At 45.2% G+C, this 22763-nt stretch overlaps 1 protein-coding gene across 23 annotated transcripts in view; it reads left to right on the top strand.

Moving 5' to 3' along the window:
• Ank3 (ankyrin 3) overlaps positions 1-22763 on the top strand; it is a 483262-nt gene that overhangs the window by 433052 nt on the left and 27447 nt on the right. For 11 of the 23 annotated variants that reach the window (XM_052744761.1, XM_052744757.1, XM_052744756.1 and 8 more), the window contains 9 exons: positions 621-828; positions 2440-2536; positions 2999-3227; positions 3867-3992; positions 4768-4890; positions 5329-5355; positions 6584-6665; positions 10986-17414; positions 19332-19406. In XM_052744761.1, the coding sequence (XP_052600721.1) occupies positions 621-828; positions 2440-2536; positions 2999-3227; positions 3867-3992; positions 4768-4890; positions 5329-5355; positions 6584-6665; positions 10986-17414; positions 19332-19406 (7396 nt within the window). Of the gene's footprint in view, positions 1-620; positions 829-2439; positions 2537-2998; positions 3228-3866; positions 3993-4767; positions 4891-5328; positions 5356-6583; positions 6666-10985; positions 18720-19331; positions 19407-22763 lie in introns of all 23 variants that reach the window. The other 12 variants (XM_052744769.1, XM_052744770.1, XM_052744771.1 and 9 more) reach the window with 6 other exon arrangements.

Genomic DNA, 22763 nt, shown 5'->3' with positions numbered 1-22763 from the left:
CATCCCTTCTGAATTACAGGTTGCTCCTTGCCTCCGAGAGCCTCACAGCTTATTTCTGGTACAGGGTAATTTTGTGAGGCGTTAGGGCGCGTCCTGCACAGGGTTAACATATACTGAGGTTGTCCTTTCTTACCTCCTCTTTGCTCTGAGATTTGGCTCCCTCCCCTCCCAGCAAGCCAGTATGGTCTGCTCCCCTGAGAAAACCGCTCTGCCCAGGTTAGGGTCTTTTCAATTCTCTGCCTTCCCAAAGCAATGAGGAAAAGGAGTAAAGATAGACATGGATTTTGTTATCAGTGTCCTCCCACCATTCTCTATTAAAAACTACATCTTCAGATTAAAAAAAAAAATGGGGGCTGGAGAGATGGCTCAGCAGTTAAGGGCAGTGGCTGCTCTTCCAGAGGAACTGAGTTCAATTCCCAGCAACCACATGGTGGCTCACAACCATCTGTAATGAGATCTGGTGCCCTCTTCTGGCCTTCAGGCATACATGCAGGCAGAACACTGTATACATAATAAATAAATAAATCTTTTTTTTTTTAATTTAAAAAAAAAAAGCTTTAAAAAAATTTAAGTCTACTTTTATTTAAGGTTTTGTTTTTGTGTTTTTCCCTCTGCTGTAGGCTCAGCCTGTTCCAGAGGAGATTGTGAAAAAGATCCTTGGAAACAAAGCAACATTTAGCCCCATTGTGACTGTGGAACCAAGGAGGAGGAAATTCCATAAGCCAATCACCATGACCATTCCGGTGCCCCCACCCTCAGGAGAAGGCGTGTCCAATGGGTACAAGGGGGACACCACGCCCAACCTTCGGCTCCTCTGCAGCATTACAGGTGTGGATCCTCCCCTGTAGTGACTCCTGTCTGTCTGCCTCGACTGTGTGTGGAGAGGCACAAAGAGTAGAAAACAAGGAATGAGTCACGTATTCATTCTCTTCAATCCTCTCAACGGGGAAATTTGCACCAGGAACGAGGCTCCTGGTATATTTAAAATTCAGCGTTGTTTCCTGATAGTAGCATATTAGGAATCAAGAAGCCCTTTTAGCGTTGTTGAGGTGTTACTGACTCACCTGAAGTGCTTAGGGAACCATGACAGAGGTAAGCAACCAAGTAGCATCTTTTGGACAAGGGAAAGGAATGAGCTCTGGAGGGGCGGGGGAGATCTTCCAGAGCCTGAAGGGCAAGTGTTGAGGATGATGCCATTGGTGCCACCCAGCTGTGCTCATCAGCGTCACCCAGGCCTTAGAACACATTTCGTTTTAAGTACCTAGAATCCAGACCTCAAGCCCAAAAGGCAGCTCAGCAAGTAAAGGCATTTGTGGGCAAGCCTCACAACCCGAGTTCAATACCCAGAACTCGCGTGGTGGAAGAACTGAGTCCAGTAAATTCTGACCTACACACACACACACACAAATGCAAAAAGAACTTTAGAATCCAGACTTCAGTTGACCCTTTGATTTTTTTTTTTTCCCTGATTGGTCACTGAGCTCAAGTCAAAGATGAACCAAGTCAAGGTTTCATCTTGTGCTTTGACGTCCAATTCTTCCTTTTAGCCAGGAAAGGTGGTATTTCAGCCAAGGACAAAATGGGCAGCTTCCGCCGGGCGGTGGTGGCGCACGCCTTTAATCCCAGCACTCGGGAGGCAGAGCCAGGCGGATCTCTGTGAGTTCGAGGCCAGCCTGGGCTACCAAGTGAGTCCCAGGAAAGGCGCAAAGCTACACAGAGAAACCCTGTCTCGAAAAACCAAAAAAAAACGGGCAGCTTCCTAAACTTTCCTGATTCCCCACTCCACTTTAAAAAACCAAAACCAAAAGCCTACTTGGGAGGCTAGGGAGACGGCTCAGTTGGTGAAGCACCTGCTGCTTAAGCATGATCCACACACAGGATCCACTTGTCTACAACGCCAGCCCAGGGGCTTGGGGAGGAAGGCAGGCCGATCTCGGAGCTCACTGGCAGAGCAGCCTAGCTGAATCAGTGAGCTCCAGACTCAGTGAGAGACCTTGTTTCAAAGAATAAGGTGCACAATGAAGGAAGATTTACCCAGTGTAAATCTCTGGCCTGTGAACACACGTGGACATTCAGGCACCCACATCCATATACACATGCGTGCGCTCACACACACACACCCCTCTGAAAACTGCCAAGATGATACACTTAACGAACGATCCCAAGTTGAAACTATCCCTTGTGATCCAGACAAAGAGGAAATAATATATGTACTTGTGAATTCCAGTGAACTCCCCGTTGGCAGGTAAGAGTGTGAAGGCGAGCAGAGGCAGTTGCCTTTACTGCATCGCAGAACCGGAAGCGCAGAACCGGAAGTGCAGAACCGGAAGCGCTGCAGCCGGCCTCTTAGTGGCTGCCGGAAGAACAGCCAGGTGATGGGCGAGTTAGTCTGCAGGGAGCCACTTGATGATAAAGTCACTCTGTCTGTGCTGTCCCCAGGGGGCACCTCTCCGGCTCAATGGGAAGACATCACAGGAACCACCCCTCTGACCTTCATAAAGGATTGTGTGTCTTTCACAACCAACGTTTCAGCCAGGTATGGAAGTGAAAGTGTGAGGAGCGCCATGGAATTCCTTGTCTCACCTTTTGGGGAAGTAAAAAAAAAATGTTACCGTCAATACAGTATAACTACTTTTAAATTCATGGGAGAGAACAGAAGGTCCTTAATGTTATTTCCAGAAAGAAATTATTATTGGGGAATAAACTGCTTTTTGCTTGAGTAAATACCTTTGCCATTTAAATGAACAAGTTTATAACGCTTGATTTGGGATCTTTTAGACTCTGATTTTTTTTCATTGTATTTCATAATTATTTATTTATTTTGATGTCGGGGATAGACATGCTAAAAATATTTGCTCTACCAGGGGGTCATACCTTTAGTCCCAGATTTTCTTCGTTGTGAGTTCTTTTGGGTTTGTTTTTGCATCTTTTGCTATTATTGGGTTGGGTTTGTTTTTGGTTTGTTTTTCTTTTTCATTATGTGTTTTGTTTTCCTCAGATTTTGGCTTGCAGACTGCCATCAGGTTTTAGAAACCGTAGGGCTAGCCTCACAGCTGTACAGAGAGTTGATATGTGTCCCCTACATGGCCAAGTTTGTTGTTTTTGCCAAAACAAATGACCCGGTGGAGTCCTCCCTGAGGTGCTTCTGCATGACGGACGACAGGGTGGACAAAACCCTGGAGCAGCAGGAGAATTTCGAGGAGGTGGCCAGGAGCAAAGACATTGAGGTACTGGGGTCACAAGAATGAGTATCTGTCACTGCATTCCCCAGACAGGGACCTATTTGAGGATCATAGCGGCACATACTATACAGAAATATCAAGGGCATTCATGCTTTATTTTAAAACTTTGAAATGGGTTCAACCTCAAATTATTGAAGGGCTTTGCGATAGAATGTAAATGAATCTGAACTACTCTCCATTGTCCTGTGGCCATCTGAATTTGTGTGTATTTGTGTGTGTGTGTGTGTGTGTGTGTGTGTGTGTGTGTGTGTGTAGTCACTTTCCCCACACATTATCATGATTTTCGTATTTCAAACCCAGACATCATGTGAATATGATGTCAAGCCAAGAAATGAAAGTTCTCAGTTTACTTAAGGAAATGATGTCAGGCATTTTCTCTGACATATTTAAAATTTTTGGAAGAGAAACATAATTCTGTTGTATACCTGTCTGTAATAATAGCTACTAATTATGGCTGTTGGATTGTAAGCACCCAGAAGTATTTTTAAAGCAAACAATTCCATAGAAGTAATTATCTCATTGTGATGTAATTATGTTGGTCTTTTAATGTTATTTGACTTAAAACTCTCAATATTCTTTTAGGTCAAGTTAACATTAAATTGTGTATTTCTTTTATTCTGGAAGGTCCTGGAAGGAAAGCCCATATTCGTTGATTGCTATGGAAACCTGGCCCCTCTTACCAAAGGAGTTCAGCAGCTTGTTTTTAACTTCTATTCCTTCAAAGAAAACAGACTGCCATTTTCCATCAAGGTAAATTATCTTTAACATCGACTCTGCAATTATTTTTAAAGTTCCGAGAGAATAAAAAAAATTATTAAATGGCTTATTTAATTTGAATTATCCCACCTAATATGACTTAAGAACAAGGTCAGATTTTGTTCTAATTCTACCAGGGTGAATTTTCAAGCTAATAAAACTTTATTATTGGTAAATGAACATTCATATATGTATTATTTAAATGTAAGGAAATGGAACCCATTATAGTGGTGTACACCTTTTATTCCAACACTCGAGGAGGCAGGGGCAGAGGGGCAGAGGCAGAGAGATCTCTGTGAGTTCACCAGCCAGCTCTACAGTAGTAAGCTCCAGGCCAAGCCAAGTCTACATAGTGAGACCCTGTCTCAAAATATACCAAAATGTAACATGTAAAGGAAGTGTTTATAAAATGAAACGACCTAGGGCAGAATGGACCATTTTTAGTTAACTCTGATTTGTGTTTCCACGGGAGTTCAGGCACAGTAGGAAGGCTCACACTGTTTGCTGTTCCATGTTTCAAAGCCTGAAACTTTAAATTAGTAGGAAGACAGATAATGCACATAGCCCAGAATGGCTTATCACATGAGACAAGTGGGTGGTGGCCATCCCATTGTTTAAGCCAGAAGCTGAGTCTCTGGTACCTTGCCAGGTTCATCCTGGGCTACCATCCTTTCCCTCTCTGGGCGCTTGATAAAACGAACATGTCTCACCTTTTCATGGAAAGGAATCTGTCTCTTTGTGTAATCATCCATTACCCAAATTCTTCTAGGTTAGAGATACCAGCCAAGAGCCCTGCGGACGTCTGTCTTTCCTGAAAGAGCCCAAGACAACAAAGGGATTGCCCCAAACAGCTGTTTGCAACTTAAATATTACTCTACCTGCACATAAAAAGGTATCTTTTAAACCTGGTTTATTTCCACACACACACCCCGACCTGGTCTTGAGGCAATGGGCCCTTGGTATGTAATGAAGGAATGCTTTGTGACACTCTGAAAGCCCCCGAAACTTGAGTTGTGTTAGTCTCTGTGTGTAGATGACGTCCTGTTCCTGTGGTGTCCTGTGCTTACAAGTCTGTATGATGAAGTCCTCTGTTGATTGCTTCCGCTGGTAGTTTGTAGATCTTGATGCTTCCAAATGATTGTCACACGTTTAATTTGCTGTGGATGTATGGTCCGTGATACTGTTTTTATTGGCTTCTTTGATTTGCTTTGCTTTCTAAACCAGCTTGCATTGTGTGCGCCCTACTCAGTCCTTTTCATATCCTGACACTCTTTTCCCTGCTGTCCATTATAATATTCCTTGTCTCTGCAATGCATCTTGGGACCAAAAGGAGACAGAGTCAGATCAAGATGATGAGGTAATATGAACACTTCTGCTTTTATTCTATCCGAGGTAAAATAGATATTGGCTATTGTGTGAAAAAGCCTGCAGCGGGCTGCAGTGTGGGAACAGTCTAAATGCTATTGTACATCTCAGCCTCTGTGAGGTCGAGTTAGCTGTTTTTCCTTAAAGTGGCTCACTCTTCCCATGAACGTAGGAGTGCTTCAGTGCATTCTGTAAAAACAATAAACTAGTCGATGAAAGACCTGGAGTCACGTAAGCATCTTTAAACGTGACAGATTGCCTTGCATAAACGTAATCCTGAGTTTCACGGGTGTGTTTTACTCCCCACGGCCCTCTGGCTACCTGATGTGTTCTCACTTCTAACTCAAGACCTTGGTTATTCTATGGAATTGTGTTGTACAATCAACTACGTTTTATGTAATGTAAAGTATTTTCTCACCAACTGCTGAGAGACGTTTGCCATTCCAGCTAAAGAATTGATCTTGGACGTTTTTAAAAAGATTCTTTTTTTTTTTTTTTTTAACTTATGTGTATATGTGTTTCTGTGTGGGTGTGTATACCTGAATGCAGTGCCCCTGGAGGCAGGAAAGAACATGAGATCCCCCTGGGAGACTGTGAGCTTCCTGATGTGGAGGGTGGAACCTAAACTTAGGTCCTTTGCAAGAGCAGTGTCCACACTTAACCTCTGCCCCATGGATCCAGCCCTATCTTGGCCATTTTTTAAGAATGCCATTGTGCAGTTTTGCAAGAGTTTTTCCTAAGTTCTCTCTCTGTATTTCTGTAAGCTTTGTGATGATTGGATTTTTAAGAACCCACAATAATTGTCAATAATAACAATGGCAGCCCAAGCCACAGAACCACTGATGAGTCCATCCACCTGTTTGTAATCTCATCTCTACCATGTACCCATGTGGGAGCCTGGGATGATGCTTTCTGTTCCATTTTCCCTTGAATGTATGCACATAGTGAGCGTATTTTGTGACGTGTACTTTCAGTATAATGAACGGGTGGAAAACTCACTGCTCAACCTTTCGAGTCCCCTGTAGTCTGCTTGTGTGGGTGCGTTTTTTTTGCCTGCTGCGTCATGGTTATGTTGAGAGTTGAGGGCAGGGGTCATAGACACCCAAGGGGGAAATAATGCCTAAGGGTGGACAAGACATGACCATCCCATCCAGTGAAATGTTTCAAAGTGGAAAGGTGTCCCAGGGAAGGTGGAAATGGTTTCTTCTCTTCTTTTTCAGGCTGAGAAAGCGGACAGACGTCAGAGCTTTGCATCTCTAGCTTTACGTAAGCGCTACAGCTACCTGACTGAGCCTGCCATGAGTGAGTCTCCTAACGCATTCACTAATCGATGTTGGTTTTTAGAAGAAGAGACATTTTTTCTATACACCCTAAATTTTGATGTCATTTGGAAAATGAATAACCTGAAACAATTGCCTACAGAGAAATTTCATAACCCTATTATGAAATTTAATGTTCCATACATCATTGAAGACATAGATACAGATACCCCAGGTCATAGCTGAAAGAGATTGCTGTTCTTGAAGCTAGTCACTAATTATTTTATTTGTAAGCTGTTTTTTTTCCCTTTTAAAGCCTTGGTTTTACTTTGGTGGTTGTTAATATGCTCAAGGATAAGTACCGGTGGTGTTCCTTTAAATCTGTGTGTAAAAGGGAAAGTGTGTGTTTACTTATGGATAGTTGTGGTGGCACAAGGGACGGCTAGGTCACTTTGTCATCTCAGCTCACTTAATAGAGCTACACTGTGGCATGTGTTTCCGGGTCTTTTCCCTTTGTAAGACACATATACTCTCTTTGGGGGTAACACTAGTCTGTGGACTTCTCATCCCATCTCCCATCTCTTCTGACTTCCATCAAGATCTCAGTTCTAAGGCTGTTCTTGAACCAGACCAGCAAAGCTCTTTGGTCCTAGCAGTTGCGTTTACTCATAACTGGCTTTCAAGGTGGTTGTTAAGTTTCTCTGGTCAGATTCCGTCTCTCTCACCGACTACCTTCTCTTCCCTCGTGGTGGCAGGGTCCCTATCCCATGCTCACCATAGCCCTAGAGTGAGGCCCAACCCCAAAGGTAACTGTGAGTACAGAATGCAGTTCTTGATCGTATTTGATCAACACTGGATCCTGTCACCATCACCAGGGGAGAGCTGCAGCTTAAAGAAAATGTAGATGAAAATACTTGGTCATGGATTCCTAGCTGTTCACACTTCCGGTGCCCAGAGGCTTGGAGATATCACAGTAAGAGCCCTAGGTCTTTTGCCCCCACCTCTTCTGAGGTCTGTGAGCCACCACGCATATGACACACTAGCAGGAAATGGCCCCACCACGTATATATAGCACAGTGCATCTGACTAACTCCGTTAATAAAGGTTTTGTGTTCAGATTCCAAATGTGGAATACCAGAGGGATGTAGAGAGCAAACCTACCGTGTTCTTAAACATTCCCTCAGACCTGACTTTTCTCCTCTACCAGACACAGCTCTCGCCTTCTGGAACCAGAGGTCTGAAACTAATTATTGTTGTGATGGAACAGGGAGGTGGGACATGCCTGTGGCTATTTGGTTTTTCAGTCAAGTTAATTGGGTGTAACTCTGAGGTGTTCTTTTTCTTTTGAGACTCTCCCTAGATAGTTGTTGGGATCCCTACGGCAGCAATCTTAGACTTTGGAAAGCCTTGCTGGGGCAACTGCTTTAGGTCAGAGACACTAGGACAACAGGCAGATGTCCCTTACTCTGTCTCCAAGGTGGTAGTTCTTGGGGCCACCTGAAATCTAAGGCCCAGTGTGCTGAGTGAGTTTTCCTTTCACACTAAAGTGTGGCTGTTGGGCTGGGTTTGGATCTATTCAGCTTGTCATTGACTTTGGGCAGAACGACAGGGTCCTTTGGTTTTTGTTGTTTTTTTTTTTTCTTCTTGTCTGTTTTGTGACAAGGCACATAGGCATGTCCAACAGAAGAATGAGAAGGGACTAAGAACACAAGGGAAGTGTCCCAAGCCCCTGAAGGTGTTAGACTCCAAATAGATTATACTTCCCCTATTACTCTGCCCCTTTCCCTACTGCCCAGGGTGTCTGTTGTTAACTGCCCAGTGTCAAGAATTGGCCATGCTCACAAAGGGTGTCATGAAGTGGGTGTCACTAAAACATAAGATATATAGCCAAGCGGTAATGTGGTGGCTCCTTTCAAAGTTAGAAATCATAGGTGTACCTCAAAAGACATTTTTGTGAAGGGTTAGAGAGATGACCGAGTAATTAAGAGTGCTTACAAAGGACCCCAGTTCATTTCCCAGTACTCAACATCAGACAGTTCACAATAGCCTATGACTCCAGCTCCGGGGGAATCCAACATCCTTTTCTGGCCTCCACAGCACCTACATGCGTGTGCACGCACACATGCATGTGTATACACACACACACACAAAGAAAAATAAATCTTAAAAAAAAAATACTTATTTTCTTTATCAACCCAAACACTAGAGGCCCTTCCCAGTTTCTGGTAGCTAAAAAATAAATAAACAAATGAATGAATGAATGAATGAATGAATGAATGAATGAATGAATAAAATAAAAGACTAACTCTCAAAACACACACTGAGCCCAAATCACTGAATCAAAGGAATGTCCAAGCCATGTGTCTACAGTATGGCCTTTCCCACAGGTTGAGCACTAGGATGTTGGTACTAATGCCCAGATGGAGTTGTGCCTAAGTGACGTTTCCTTAGCTCCTCTTCCACTTTACTAAGGCTAACACAGGGCGCTAGAAAAAGGCACACTCTAAATATCTGCCTTTAAGTGCACACTAGGAATGGAAATCTTCACCCTTGTGAGAGCAGCTGCTAACCCACTGAGAGGATTGTAACAGGGGCCTGGGCCCAGTGTGAGAGAGAGCACAAATGACGAAGGAGGTCCTCATGTCCTCTGCACATCTCATTGTTACTATAAACTGTTGCCTTTTTGGACCAAGACTGTCCTCATCTCTGGTGTGGGTCATTAGTGAGCCCTTGGGGGGCATTCCCAACTCGTGACCAGTTGGCTTTAAGATTTATGGAAGTAGAGATGCTAAGCTTGGATTTGTTGTCCTCAATATGTACCCGCCTCATGTGGGGGGTTTCTTGCCTGTTTTGAGAAGAATGTTGGTATTATTGGACCCATCTTTCCTCATGGGCCATTGCAGTGTTTGGAGTAACCAAAAGTATGAGGAATATTCTAGAAAGGGACCAGAATTGGTACCTTTGCATTTGATAAACATATATAGTTTGTACCATATGCCGCTGTAGGTACTTGATATATGGGATCTTCAAAATATATTTGTGCTTTTGGATTTCCCCCACGATACCTTTTGAGAGTTAAAAGTAGACCAGATTATGGGGGGAAAGATACAAATTATGTTCTCCCTATAATGAAGCAAGCTCTAGATATGGAGTTCTTCTCTTGCAGATATATTTAATAATGTGTCTCAAAGCTTCCTAAAATCTCAAAAGGTACCAAGACTTCACATCTCATGGAAAAAGTGTACTCTTCTTTGCAAATGTTCTTGAGAAAGTATTTTTAAACATTATATATACCATGCATAATACTGCTTTGAAACTATTACCTCATTGGCTTGTTTGCCATGATAAACCGCCGCATGATCAAATGTTTTCAGTTGCTTTGCTTGCTCTGGTAACCATGAACCGTATTTTCTGTTCCCTCCCCCTTTTGTATGTGTGTATGTACACATGCATTTTTAAAATCATTTCATATCACCTTTTCTTTTCCCCCTCATCAAAAGGAATATACTGCATGGAAAAAGGATCGATGCAAACATTCCTCTTCCTTGTTTTAAGTTTTTGGTTGACAGCTCTGATTCAGGCAATTTCTTGCTCTTATTGGCTTTTTATGGGTGTGAGATATAACCAATCCTGCATGGAAGAAACAGACTTAAAAATCCAGTGGCTTCACAGTTTGCACACCAGTTGCCTGTCTTTTACTAGTTATTTTGGACTCTGCATGATCAAGCTTGAGTGGTTTTCTGAAAAGGAGAAAAAAAAACAGTTTCAAATATTATTTAATGTGTGGATTCACATATTGAAATGGTTCTAACTAGGTGCAATTTATGGTGGACAAGCTGTAGCAGAGGAAACACTCGAGAGTCTTAAGACACTTTCTGTGGTTGCACAAAACAGACATATGTATGTATGCAGGCAAAGCAGAATGGCTGCTGCTATTTCTAACCCAGCACACGAGAAAGTCAATAGGAAGTAAGGAGGCCGTTTTCCATGGTGTCCATTTTCGTCCCTGTCTCCTTTGCCTGTGTGTCTCCGTTACATCATTGACCTCTGTGGCTGCTGTGTGTGTTTCCCTCGTGTTTCCTTCCACGTCCGCTGGTTCTAGTCACCTCATCCGTTACCTTTTTTTTAACTTCAGATTTCTCGTGTCCATTCACGTTTATTTTAACTCTTTTGCTTCAAATCATTCCTTTTTTTTTTTTTTTTATTTTGCCTCTCCCATCCCAAATCATGCAAACAGTTGTACTTGCTTCTCCAATATTTCCAAGTTTACTGACCAATTTTTTTTTTCTCTGGTCTCTTCTCTGTTTCTCAACCATTTTCGTTGATTTTTTTTTTGTGTTTGATTTTCATTTTAAAATTTAAGAAACAGTTGAACGAAGTTCAGGAACAGCAAGATCCCTCCCCACCACTTACTCATACAAGCCATTCTTTTCTACAAGACCATACCAGTCCTGGACCACAGCTCCAATCACAGTGCCCGGGCCGGTCAAGTCAGGCTTCGCCTCCTTATCCAGCTCTTCCTCTAACACACCATCAGCTTCTCCGTTAAAATCCATATGGTCCGTTTCGACTCCTTCTCCAATCAAATCCACGTTAGGCGCATCAACTACATCTTCAGTCAAATCCATTAGTGACGTGGCATCTCCTATTAGGTCTTTTCGGACAATTTCCTCGCCAATAAAAACAGTGGTGTCACCATCTCCATACAATATCCAAGTGGCCTCCGGTACCCTGGGGAGAGCTCCCACAGTTACCGAGGCTGCTACGCCCTTAAAGGGGCTGGCACCCAACTCGACCTTTTCCTCTCGAACTTCTCCTGTGACGACCGCAGGGTCTCTTTTGGAGAGGTCATCCATTACTATGACTCCCCCTGCCTCCCCCAAATCAAACATTACTATGTATTCCTCCAGCTTGCCGTTTAAGTCGATTATCACATCAGCAGCACCACTGATCTCTTCACCTTTAAAGTCAGTGGTGTCTCCAGCCAAGTCTGCAGCTGATGTCATCTCATCAGCTAAAGCTACGATGGCATCATCCCTCTCCTCCCCCTTAAAGCAGATGTCTGGACATGCAGAGGTAGCGCTAGTCAATGGGTCTGTTTCTCCTCTGAAGTACCCTTCATCTTCAGCTTTAATTAACGGATGCAAAGCCACTGCCACGTTACAGGACAAAGTTTCCACAGCCACCAACGCTGTGAGCTCGGTGGTGAGCGCGGCCACCGACACGGTGGAGAAAGCGCTCTCGACCGCAACAGCCATGCCCTTTTCCCCACTCAGGTCGTATGTTTCTGCAGCACCCTCGGCTTTTCAGTCTCTTAGAACTCCCTCCGCAAGTGCACTCTACACCTCCCTCGGGTCTTCAATATCTGCTACTACCTCATCCGTAACTTCATCAGTAATCACAGTGCCAGTATACTCGGTAGTCAATGTTTTGTCAGAACCAGCACTGAAGAAACTTCCGGACTCTAATTCGCTCACCAAATCGGCAGCCGCTTTGCTGTCACCCATTAAAACGTTGACTACGGAGACACGTCCCCAGCCCCATTTCAATCGCACGTCATCTCCCGTTAAGTCATCTCTGTTCCTCACGCCCTCTGCCCTTAAGCTGTCCACACCATCCTCTCTGTCTTCCAGTCAGGAGATCTTAAAGGACGTGGCTGAAATGAAGGAGGACCTCATGAGAATGACCGCCATACTGCAGACAGACGTGCCTGAGGAGAAGCCATTCCAACCCGACCTTCCCAAAGAAGGGAGGATAGACGACGAGGAGCCTTTCAAAATCGTCGAGAAAGTGAAGGAAGACCTGGTCAAAGTCAGTGAGATCCTCAAAAAGGACGTGTGCGTCGACAGTAAAGGGCCCCCCAAGTCCCCCAAGAGTGACAAAGGACATTCTCCAGAGGATGACTGGACAGAATTTAGCTCCGAGGAAATACGAGAAGCCAGGCAGGCTGCGGCCAGCCACACCCCATCTCTGCCCGAGAAAGTGCACGGGAAGCCCAACCTGACGAGAGTCATAGACTACCTGACGAACGACATTGGCAGCAGCAGTTCATTGACCAACTTAAAGTACAAGTTTGAAGATGTAAAGAAGGATGGAGAGGAGAGGCAGAAAAGGATTTTAAAGCCAGCCATGGCCTTGCAGGAGCATAAACTCAAGATGCCACCGGCCTCCATGAGGCCTTCCACCTCCGAGAAGGAGTTGTGCAAGATGGCGGACTCTTTTTTCGGATCGGATGCCATCTTAGAGTCCCCTGATGACTTTTCTCAACATGACCAAGATAAAAGTCCCTTGTCTGACAGTGGCTTTGAGACCAGAAGTGAAAAGACGCCATCAGCTCCACAAAGTGCCGAGAGCACTGGCCCAAAGCCACTTTTCCACGAAGTCCCGATCCCTCCTGTCATCACAGAAACAAGAACTGAAGTGGTCCATGTGATCAGGAGCTATGAGCCCTCTACGGGGGAGATCCCCCAGTCCCAGCCGGAAGACCCCATGTCCCCCAAGCCTTCACCTACATTTATGGAGTTGGAGCCAAAGCCTACCACCTCTAGCATTAAGGAAAAAGTAAAAGCATTTCAAATGAAAGCCAGTGGCGAGGAAGACGACCATAGTCGAGTTTTAAGTAAAGGCATGCGTGTCAAAGAAGAGACCCATATCACCACGACCACCAGGATGGTGTATCACTCCCCTCCTGGCAGCGAGTGTGCCTCAGAAAGAATTGAGGAAACCATGTCAGTCCACGACATCATGAAAGCCTTTCAGTCCGGGCGAGACCCTTCCAAAGAGCTGGCAGGGCTGTTTGAACACAAGTCAGCCATGTCTCCAGACGTTGCCAAGTCTGCTGCTGAGACCTCAGCCCAGCACGCAGAGGACAACCAATTGAAACCCAAACTGGAGCGTATAATAGAAGTCCACATCGAAAAAGGTAACCAAGCTGAGCCCACTGAAGTCATTATTAGAGAGACCAAAAAGCATCCCGAGAAGGAAGTATCTGTGTGTCAGAGAGACTTATCCCGGGGAAATATTAACTTAAAAGATTTTCTGCCAGAGAAACACGATGCTTTTCCCTGCCCCGAGGAGCAGGGTCAGCAAGAAGAAGAAGAGCTTGCCGCGGAAGAGTCCTTGCCTTCCTATCTGGAATCTTCCAGAGTAAACACTCCAGTGTCCCAAGAAGAAGATAGCCGTCCTAGTTCCGCACAACTCCTGTCCGATGACTCTTACAAAACACTGAAGCTCTTGAGTCAGCACTCCGTAGAGTACCATGATGACGAGTTGTCAGACCTGAGAGGGGAGTCTTACAGGTTTGCTGAGAAAATGCTTCTGTCAGAGAAGCTAGATGTTTCTCACTCTGATACCGAGGAATCGGTGACAGACCCTGCAGGACCCCCTAGCTCAGAGTTACAGAGGTCTGATAAGCGCTCCAGAGATAAAGTAGCTACTGCCCCCCAAAAAGAAATCCTCTCCAAAATCTATAAAGATGTGTCTGAAAATGGGATAGGGAGAGTGTCTAAAGATGAGCATTTTGATAAAGTGACGGTGTTGCACTATGCGGGTAATGTCAGTGGTCCAAAACATGCCATGTGGATGCACTTGTCCGAGGGCAGACTAGAGAGAGGTAGAGAGAAGTTGATATATGAAGACAGGGTGGACAGGACCGTGAAGGAGGCTGAAGAGAAACTGACCGAAGTGTCACAGTTTTTTCGTGACAAAACCGAGAAGCTAAATGATGAACTGCAGTCCCCAGAGAAAAAGCCACGCCCCAAAAATGGCAAAGAATACTCTTCCCAGAGTTCCACCAGCAGTAGTCCCGAGAAGGTCTTAACAGAACTATTGGCATCCAATGACGAATGGGTTAAGTCCAGGCAGCGTGGCCCAGATGGACAAGGTGTCCCTCAGGCTGAGGACAGGAAGATACCCAGTGGGTCCAGCAGCCCAGAGAAAAGGGTCCCTTCCCAACAGAGTGAGGATGGCCAGCCTACAGAGGAAGCCAAAAGAACTGTCACTGCTCAGAGCAGGGGACCAGAAGGGCCCCAGTCTGGATTCCAGCTCAAACAATCTAAACTCAGTTCCATCCGATTAAAATTTGAACAAGGCGCACGCACAAAAAGTAAGGACCTGTCTCAAGAAGAGAAAAATCTGGATGGCCCATCCCGAATCCCAGTTAAGAAAGCTCAAGACAGCAAGCTGCCCACACACCCAGGTTTTCCTAGAGAAAAACAGCAGAAGGGTGTAGACCTCTCAGAGGAGGGAGCACCAGTGCAAAACGATGTCATGATGTTCAAAGCTGAGCGTGCCAAAAGCAACGACGTTGTTGTGAACGAATCTGGCTCTGATGACGCCAAAAGACACCGAACTGAGATGTTAAGTAAGGCAGTGGCCGACTTCTTTCCTGAGCAGCAGGCTGAAGAAGACTCAGCCTGCCCCATGACATCAGACCTAGCGGTCAAGGGACCGTGGGACAGAAAGGTCTTTAGAACGTGGGAAAGTTCTGGGGCCAATAACAATAAGGCTCAGAAAGAGAAAGTTTCGCACGTGCTTGTTCACGATATCCGAGATAATCATGCCGGTCGCCCTGATGAGAGCGAGAATGCCGATCCAAAGGATGAATTTATGTGTGTGACTGAGAGGGAACACAAAGTGTTAACGAACGGCTCTCTCTCAGAAATTAAGGAAATGAGTGTAAAATCTCCCTCCAAGAAAGTGTTGTACAGGGAGTATATTGTTAAAGAAGGGGAGCACCCCAGCGGCGCTCTCGAGCATCCTCCCAGGAGAAGCGAGAGCTCGGCGCTATCCCATATTCCCATCAGGGTCACAGACGAGAGGAAGACGCCGTCTTCTAACATTCCTGATGGGTTTTGTGAGCAGTCAACATTTCCAAAACATGAACTATCCCAAAAAGTGTCCCGGTCAAGTATGAGCAAAGAGATAGTTGAGAGCCAGCACTTTAATTCCATAGATGATGAGAAAGTTACCTATTCCGAAATCAGCAAAGTTTCCAAACAGAGTTATGTAGGCCTATGCCCGGCTCTCGATGAAACCGAGACCTCTCCCACCAGATCTCCTGATTCGTTAGAGTTTAGCCCAGGAAAGGACTCTCCCTCTAGTGATGTGTTTGACCACGGTTCCATGGAGGGCTTGGAGAAGCTTGCTCCACTAGCCCAGACAGAGGGAGGGAAGGAAATCAAAACCTTACCCGTTTATGTCAGCTTCGTCCAAGTGGGAAAACAGTATGAAAAGGAGCTCCAACAAGGAGGTGTAAAAAAAATCATCAGTCAGGAATGTAAGACGGTGCAGGAAGCCAGGGGGACCTTCTATACAGCTAGACAGCAAAAGCAGCCTCCTTCTCCCCAGGGCAGTCCAGAAGATGATACTCTAGAGCAAGTGTCCTTTCTAGACAGCTCTGGGAAGAGCCCTTTGACCCCGGAAACTCCCAGCTCAGAGGAAGTGAGTTATGAGTTTACGTCTAAGACACCAGACTCCCTCATAGCTTTTATACCAGGACAACCCAGCCCGATTCCCGAGGTTTCTGAGGAGTCTGAGTCGGAGGAGCCCAAATCAGCCCCCCTGAAGCAGGTGACTGTGGAGCCGGAAACAGAGCGTGATGTGAGCAAAGACTCTATCCAAAGACCCAAATGTAACCGAGTTGCCTATATTGAATTTCCCCCTCCTCCCCCTCTGGATGCCGACCAGATGGAATCCGATAAGAAGCATCAGTATCTCCCCGAAAGGGAGGTTGACATGATTGAAGTCAACCTTCAGGATGAGTGTGACAAGTACCAGTTGGCTGAACCTGTCATCCGAGTGCAGCCCCCGTCACCGGTCCCTCCTGGCGCCGATGCCAGTGACTCCAGCGATGATGAGTCCATGTATCAACCGGTCCCGGTAAAAAAATACACCTTCAAACTGAAGGAAGTTGATGAAGGACAGAAAGATGTGGCCAAATCCAAAACTGCTGCCACGAAGGCTTCCACCCAGAAAGAGGTGGAGAGTAACGGGAGAGAGAGTGAGTCTGGCCTTGACTCACCTCAGAACGAAACAGCTCAGAACGGAAACAATGACCAGTCTGTCACCGAGTGTTCCATCGCAACCACGGCCGAGTTTTCCCACGACACAGATGCCACCGAGATTGACTCCCTGGATGGCTATGACCTGCAGGACGAGGACGATGGCCTCACGGAGAGTGACTCTAAACTCCCCAGTCAAACCGTGGACCCCAAGAAGGATGTCTGGACAGAGGGCATCCTGAAGCCGGCCGACCGCTCTTTCAGCCAGAGTAAACTGGAAGTCATTGAGGAGGAGGGGAGAGTGGGACTGGAGGAAGAGAAGCCATCCTCTTCCAAAAGCTCTTCATCTGACAGAACCCCGGAGAAGACGGATCCCAAGTCAGGGGCCCAGTTTTTCACCCTGGAAGGCAGACACCCAGACCGATCGGTGTTTCCAGATACTTACTTCAGTTACAAAGTGGATGAAGAGTTCGCCACTCCTTTTAAAACCGTAGCGACCAAAGGTCTAGATTTTGACCCGTGGCCCAATAACCGAGGGGACAGTGAAGTCTTTGATGGGAAATCTCGGGAAGACGACACTAAGCCCTTTGGTCTGGCGGTGGACGACCGCTCTCCGGCCACCACCCCTGACACAACGCCGGCCAGAACGCCAACCGATGAAAGTACCCCAACTAGTGAGCCTAACCCCTTCCCCTTTCACGAAGGAAAAATGTTTGAGATGACCCGCAGTGGTGCAATTGACATGAGCAAGAGGGATTTTGTGGAAGAGAGGCTCCAGTTTTTCCAGATTGGTGAGCATACTCCTGAAGGGAAGTCAGGGGCCCAGGGGGAAGGGGATAGCAGGATGGTCACTGACACCCCACAGCCACAGTCAGGGGACACCGCGGTAGACACCCATCTAGAGAGAGATGTAGAGGCACCAGCAGTTGAACCCAACCCCGGCATCCCGACCAGCGGAGAGGGTCAGGAAGGCACGGCCTGCAGTGGCCCTCTGGAGAAGTCAGCAGCCACTGCGAATGCCTCAAAAGTTGACCCCAAGTCACGCACGCCTATAAAAATGGGAATTTCCGCGTCTACCATGACCATGAAGAAAGAAGGCTCTGGAGAAGTGACAGATAAGATAGAGGCTGTGGTGACCAGTTGCCAGGGGTTAGAAAACGAAACCATGACAGCAGTCTCCAGTGCACCCCATAGCCAGGTGGGCGATAGGCCCCAGGAGAAACACGATTTTCAAAAAGATAACTTCAATAACAACAATAATCTGGATTCCTCCACCATGCAGACAGATAACACCACAAATCACGTAGTTCTGACAGGACGCGCCGCACCCACTTGTACCACAGAGAAAGCAAATCCAGTGAAAGGCTCAGGAATGAGTCCAGGGATCCAAGGACCCTGCACCAGAGATTCGCGGAAGGATCCAATAGGGGTTAGGCGGAAATCCAAGCTCCCCATAAAGGCCACTGCACCAAAAGATGTCTTCCCGCCAAACCATAAGCCAGACAGTAAAGCAGGTAAACTGAGGCAGGTTGGTCCGTCTGAAAAAAACAAAACCCTCCCTACTTCTTCATGTGTAGATGCCAAGTCCCGAATTCCAGTCAAAAACACACACAGGGAGAACCTAGTTGCAGTCAGAAAAGCATGTGCCACACAAAAGCGAGGGCAGCCAGAGAAAGGCAAGGCCAAACCGCCTCCATCCAAGTTGCCAGTAAAGGTAAGATCCACCTGTGTCACCGTCACCGCCACCACCACCACCAACACCACCACCACCAATACCACCACCACCACCACCACCACCACCACCACCGTTAAAGTTAGAGAAAGTCAGCTTAAGGCGGTATGTAAACATCCCATTGAATATTTTAAGGCAATTAGTGGTGAGACCCTAAAGCTTGTGGACCGCCTCACTGAAGAAGACAAAAAGATGCAGTCGGAGTTGTCCGATGAGGAAGAGAGTACCTCCAGAAACACGTCGTTGTCCGACACTTCGCGGGGTGGCCAGCCTTCAGTTCCCACGAGGCCTGCTAGAGATAAGAGAACAGAGGCAGCAGCGCCTTTAAAATCAAAGAGTGGAAAGGCCGGCAGTAGGAGGACTGGTGAGAACAAAAGGCAGTCAGGTTTCTCGAGCGCTCTTTGCTCACGACCTGGAGCAACAGCATAGTCCGTAAACACCTTCCGACGCGTAGACCCTAGTGCATGACCTGTCGTGATTGCTTGTGGAGTGGTTTAACCGTAGCTTCTCATTCTGTCATTGTCATCTGTGTGTGCTGTCCTAGACGCTCTTCTCTCCTCTTTTAATCCAGCTACACCGTAGAGAGCTAGGAAAAGCATGCTACACCGGTGTCATTCAAGATGTGTGAACGGTTTTCTTTTTTTCTAATGTGCTCGTGGAGATGGCTCTTGTCAGAGCCGAGGCACAGAGGTTCAGATTCCATCATGGGCTGTTGGCCACCAACGCGACTCTGTGACCGTTGTGAAGTGGCCAGCTCGCCAGCATGTTCAATCTCATTACATTCCGAGCATCCATGTAATCTGGCATTTGGCCTGATGCGGGTGACAGACGAGGAGTATTTGTGTAGGTGACTAGGACACATCTAAGTACACAGTGTTAGCGTCAGTCTCTGTAAAAACTGAGTACTGCGAAAAGCAATTTTCCAGTGTCGTGTCTTCCTTGGCGATTGTTTTAATTGAGAAATTGTAAATCGTAGGTCCACAGAGTCCTTGTGAGCGGACAGATATCAGGATGGCAATAGTAGCCGATCACCTGGGACTTAGTTGGACAGGTAAGTACATACGCTCCTGAAGGAAGCAGGTATCCTTCCCCAGCGTCCTTGTCTTTGTCATGTGCAAAAACCATCCTGTACATCTTTAAACACACAAACGAGCAAACAGTAAACCATTACCCATAATTCTACCTACCCTGATAATTACTGGTAGCAACTCTACACCCTTAGTTTTCTCTGTATATAAACAAAGTTAGACCTTATATTACTTTAAATGCTTTCTTCACCCAGCCTTTTCCATAAGGGAGTAGTCTTGTATCTGAGGGCACATGCCTTAGGAGCATAAAAAAAAAAAGAAGAAAAAAACCCACCTAAGACTATGAGTACATGATTAACATGATCTCTGTTGTTAAAACAGCACTCTTAGCCAGTGGTTTAATTGCCCCATGCCCTGCAATAGTTCTAGACACATGATACTTAGCCTTCCGAGATTACAGTATTTACCCTATTGGACTAATGCTTTTAAATGAACTTATTGTTATGCCTTAGGATTAGTTTAAATGGAAAATCTTGTCTTACTTTGACAATAAAGAACAAAAAAATTATTTTAATATTTCTATGACCGAGAAAAAGGAGTGAAAGCTTTGATCGTAAGTTAATTTTTGGAAAAGGATGTAAGTAAATAAAATAGATTCGGTTAACAAAGGTACTTGAGTTCTCTGAAACCATTCACAGCCAGGGTGATGGAAAGGAAAGGTCCAGCTTTGTTTTACATCAGTAAAGTCAAACGTGTCACCCAAACAATTTAGCTTTGTAGTGTTGACCCTGACAAGGCCCCCCATATCCCGACACGTGCCACTCTAAGAAATGTGATGTTTCCCAGGTTGAATATACCTTTTTAGAAGCTCGTCTAAAGATTTTGGAAATTCCTCTGAAAATATACTGGAAAACTGGAGCAAATGCTTGATTTCTTTTATGACTATAGGCCATACATAACCAAATTAGTAGAAAAAAATAAGTATTCATTATCACCTCTCTGAAATCATCTTGTATATTAGTTAGTGCATCCATTCTCATGCCATCCCATTATCTGTTCAAGGGAAAAGGGAAAACTAGGCCATAGGAAACAAATTCATCTATATTTTTCCTTTGTACACCTCAGAGCCACCAATTACAAAGCCCTCCTTCCCTGGTCTCTAGCCTCTGCTCTAGGTGACCTGCTCATGGCCAGGGGCTTCCTGGAACTCTGGTATGTCCGGTGTCTGAGTGACACCCTGCAGGTTGAGAGGAGTTAATAGTGGTGTACATGGGGAAATAGTTCCCTACAAAGTCTATCATAACACCAATTCTGTTTTAACATAGGTCGTTTCCCTGAAAAATACACAGAATGTATGCTGATTTTTTACATTCTTAGTGACTAACAAGCAGATTTTCATTCATCTAACGTGGGCAGTCCTTACTTTCCCAGAGTAGGTATTTGGAGATGTGGCACAGGAGATGAGCTGGGGACAGAGCTCAGTGGCTTGGTATGCTCCAACCCTCAGTTCATCCCTAGGACTAGAAAAGAAGAAATGAAATGAGGTTTTCCATCTCTGAATTCTTCGAGGTCAATGTGCTTTTCTCCAGGTCTTCCAAGCAATAAATAATGTTCGTTCTCAAGGATTTCTTGGATGCTAGGATTGTCGTCATCTAAAATGTATACAGATGGAGGAATTCAAACTGGAATTAACCTCTGGAATTAGAACTCCTGTGTGATCAATGAAGACTATTAGAAAATATTCAATATTTAAGCATTCAAAGTGTACATGTGCCTCTTGAAACCATCATTAAGGAGCTTTGGTTTTTAAAATATTCTTGTTTTGTTTGCAACTAATACAAACTGTGTAGTTCCCTACAAAATGAGTATTTGCTGACCTTGGCTTTGATGGGTAATGAGTCTATACATGTGATGGTGTTTTTTCCCAACCCACTATGCTTAAAAGTCAGGAAGTGAATGTAACCTTTTGGTGGTGTTAAATGGAATGAAGAAGAAAGTGTCTGTGTACACACATATTAAGGCTAAATTTTGTGCTGAGATAAGCTGGTTCACATATATAAACACTTTTATACAATAGCCTTCTAACTGTCCACCATGATCACAAGACTAAAAACTCAATATTAGCCGGGCGGTGGTGGCGCACGCCTTTAATCCCAGCACTCGGGAGGCAGAGCCAGGTGGATCTCTGTGAGTTCGAGGCCAGCCTGGTCTCCAAAGCGAGTACCAGGAAAGGCGCAAAGCTACACAGAGAAACCCTGTCTCGAAAAACCAAAAAAAAAAAAAAAAAAACTCAATATTACATCAACAAAGGAACAATTGTCAAGTTTTCAGTAGTTCAAGTCTACATTGGACACTCAGGTGTGTGCAAATCATTTTATAAACCCCTGTGTACCACAAGATAGACTTGTAGAAGCAACATACTTGCTCAAAACATGATGATATCTTGAATTCATTTTGCTGAGTTTTTGGAAATGTTTGACAGGAACAGAATCTTGGCCAATCGCTTTTCCATGGAAGCAATTCTTCATATTTCTTACTTTAGAGTAATTAAGGTAATACATACTTGATACATATTTTTTAGAGAGATAAGTGATGAGAAGATGTCTCCTTTCTCAAGGTCTCCATTCACACTGAGTTCATTTGATTTTCTCCTACCAGGTGGGTCCCAGGGGTTGAACCCAGGTCATCAGCCTTGGCAGCAGGTGTCTTTACATGCCAAGCCATCTTGATTGCCCATGTTGAGTTCATCCTTAATCTTTGCAGGGACACCTCTGTGTTTTTAAGATTGAGTATATACTTGGGCACAAAGCACTCCTTACTTTTTCACACAAATGGCTGCCTGCATATCACATGTGTGATTTTCCCTCGAGTTAACACTTAACCTCTCAAGTAGAGATCACAAAACTCAAAGGCTTAGTCACTACATTAGTAAATGAGTAAGAGGTGTGCTTCAATGGGATTGCTTAGAGCAACCCTCATGCTGTCCCTGAGCATGCTCAGGAGTGGTATGCTCCTTCCTCCCTGTCTCGTGTGCAATTGTTCAATCTGCAGAGATGAGGCTGAATCCAAAGAAAGCAGCAACATCCTCTCTATAAATCCCAAGAATCTTTAAAAATGATTTGTAGTCAGATGTGGTGGCAACACACCTTTAATCCCAGCACTCAGGAGACAGAGCAGGTGGATCTCTGTGAGTTCAAGGCCAGCCTGGTCAACAGAGATAGTTCTAGGACAGCCAAGGCTGCACACAGAAACTCTGTCTCAGAAAAACAAAAGATTTTTAATGGGAATTTGATTGTAAGTAGTTATCTAAGCAAAGTCTGGTCACAGCCTGTGTATAGAATCAAGCACCAGAATGTCCAACTCTAGACGAAGAGCTTTTC

Source organism: Peromyscus californicus, unplaced genomic scaffold (genome assembly GCF_007827085.1).
Source record: "Peromyscus californicus insignis strain IS unplaced genomic scaffold, ASM782708v3 Scaffold_19__1_contigs__length_69161282, whole genome shotgun sequence".
Taxonomy (NCBI): Eukaryota; Metazoa; Chordata; class Mammalia; order Rodentia; family Cricetidae; genus Peromyscus; species Peromyscus californicus.
This window is presented reverse-complemented; position numbering and strand designations above follow the sequence as displayed.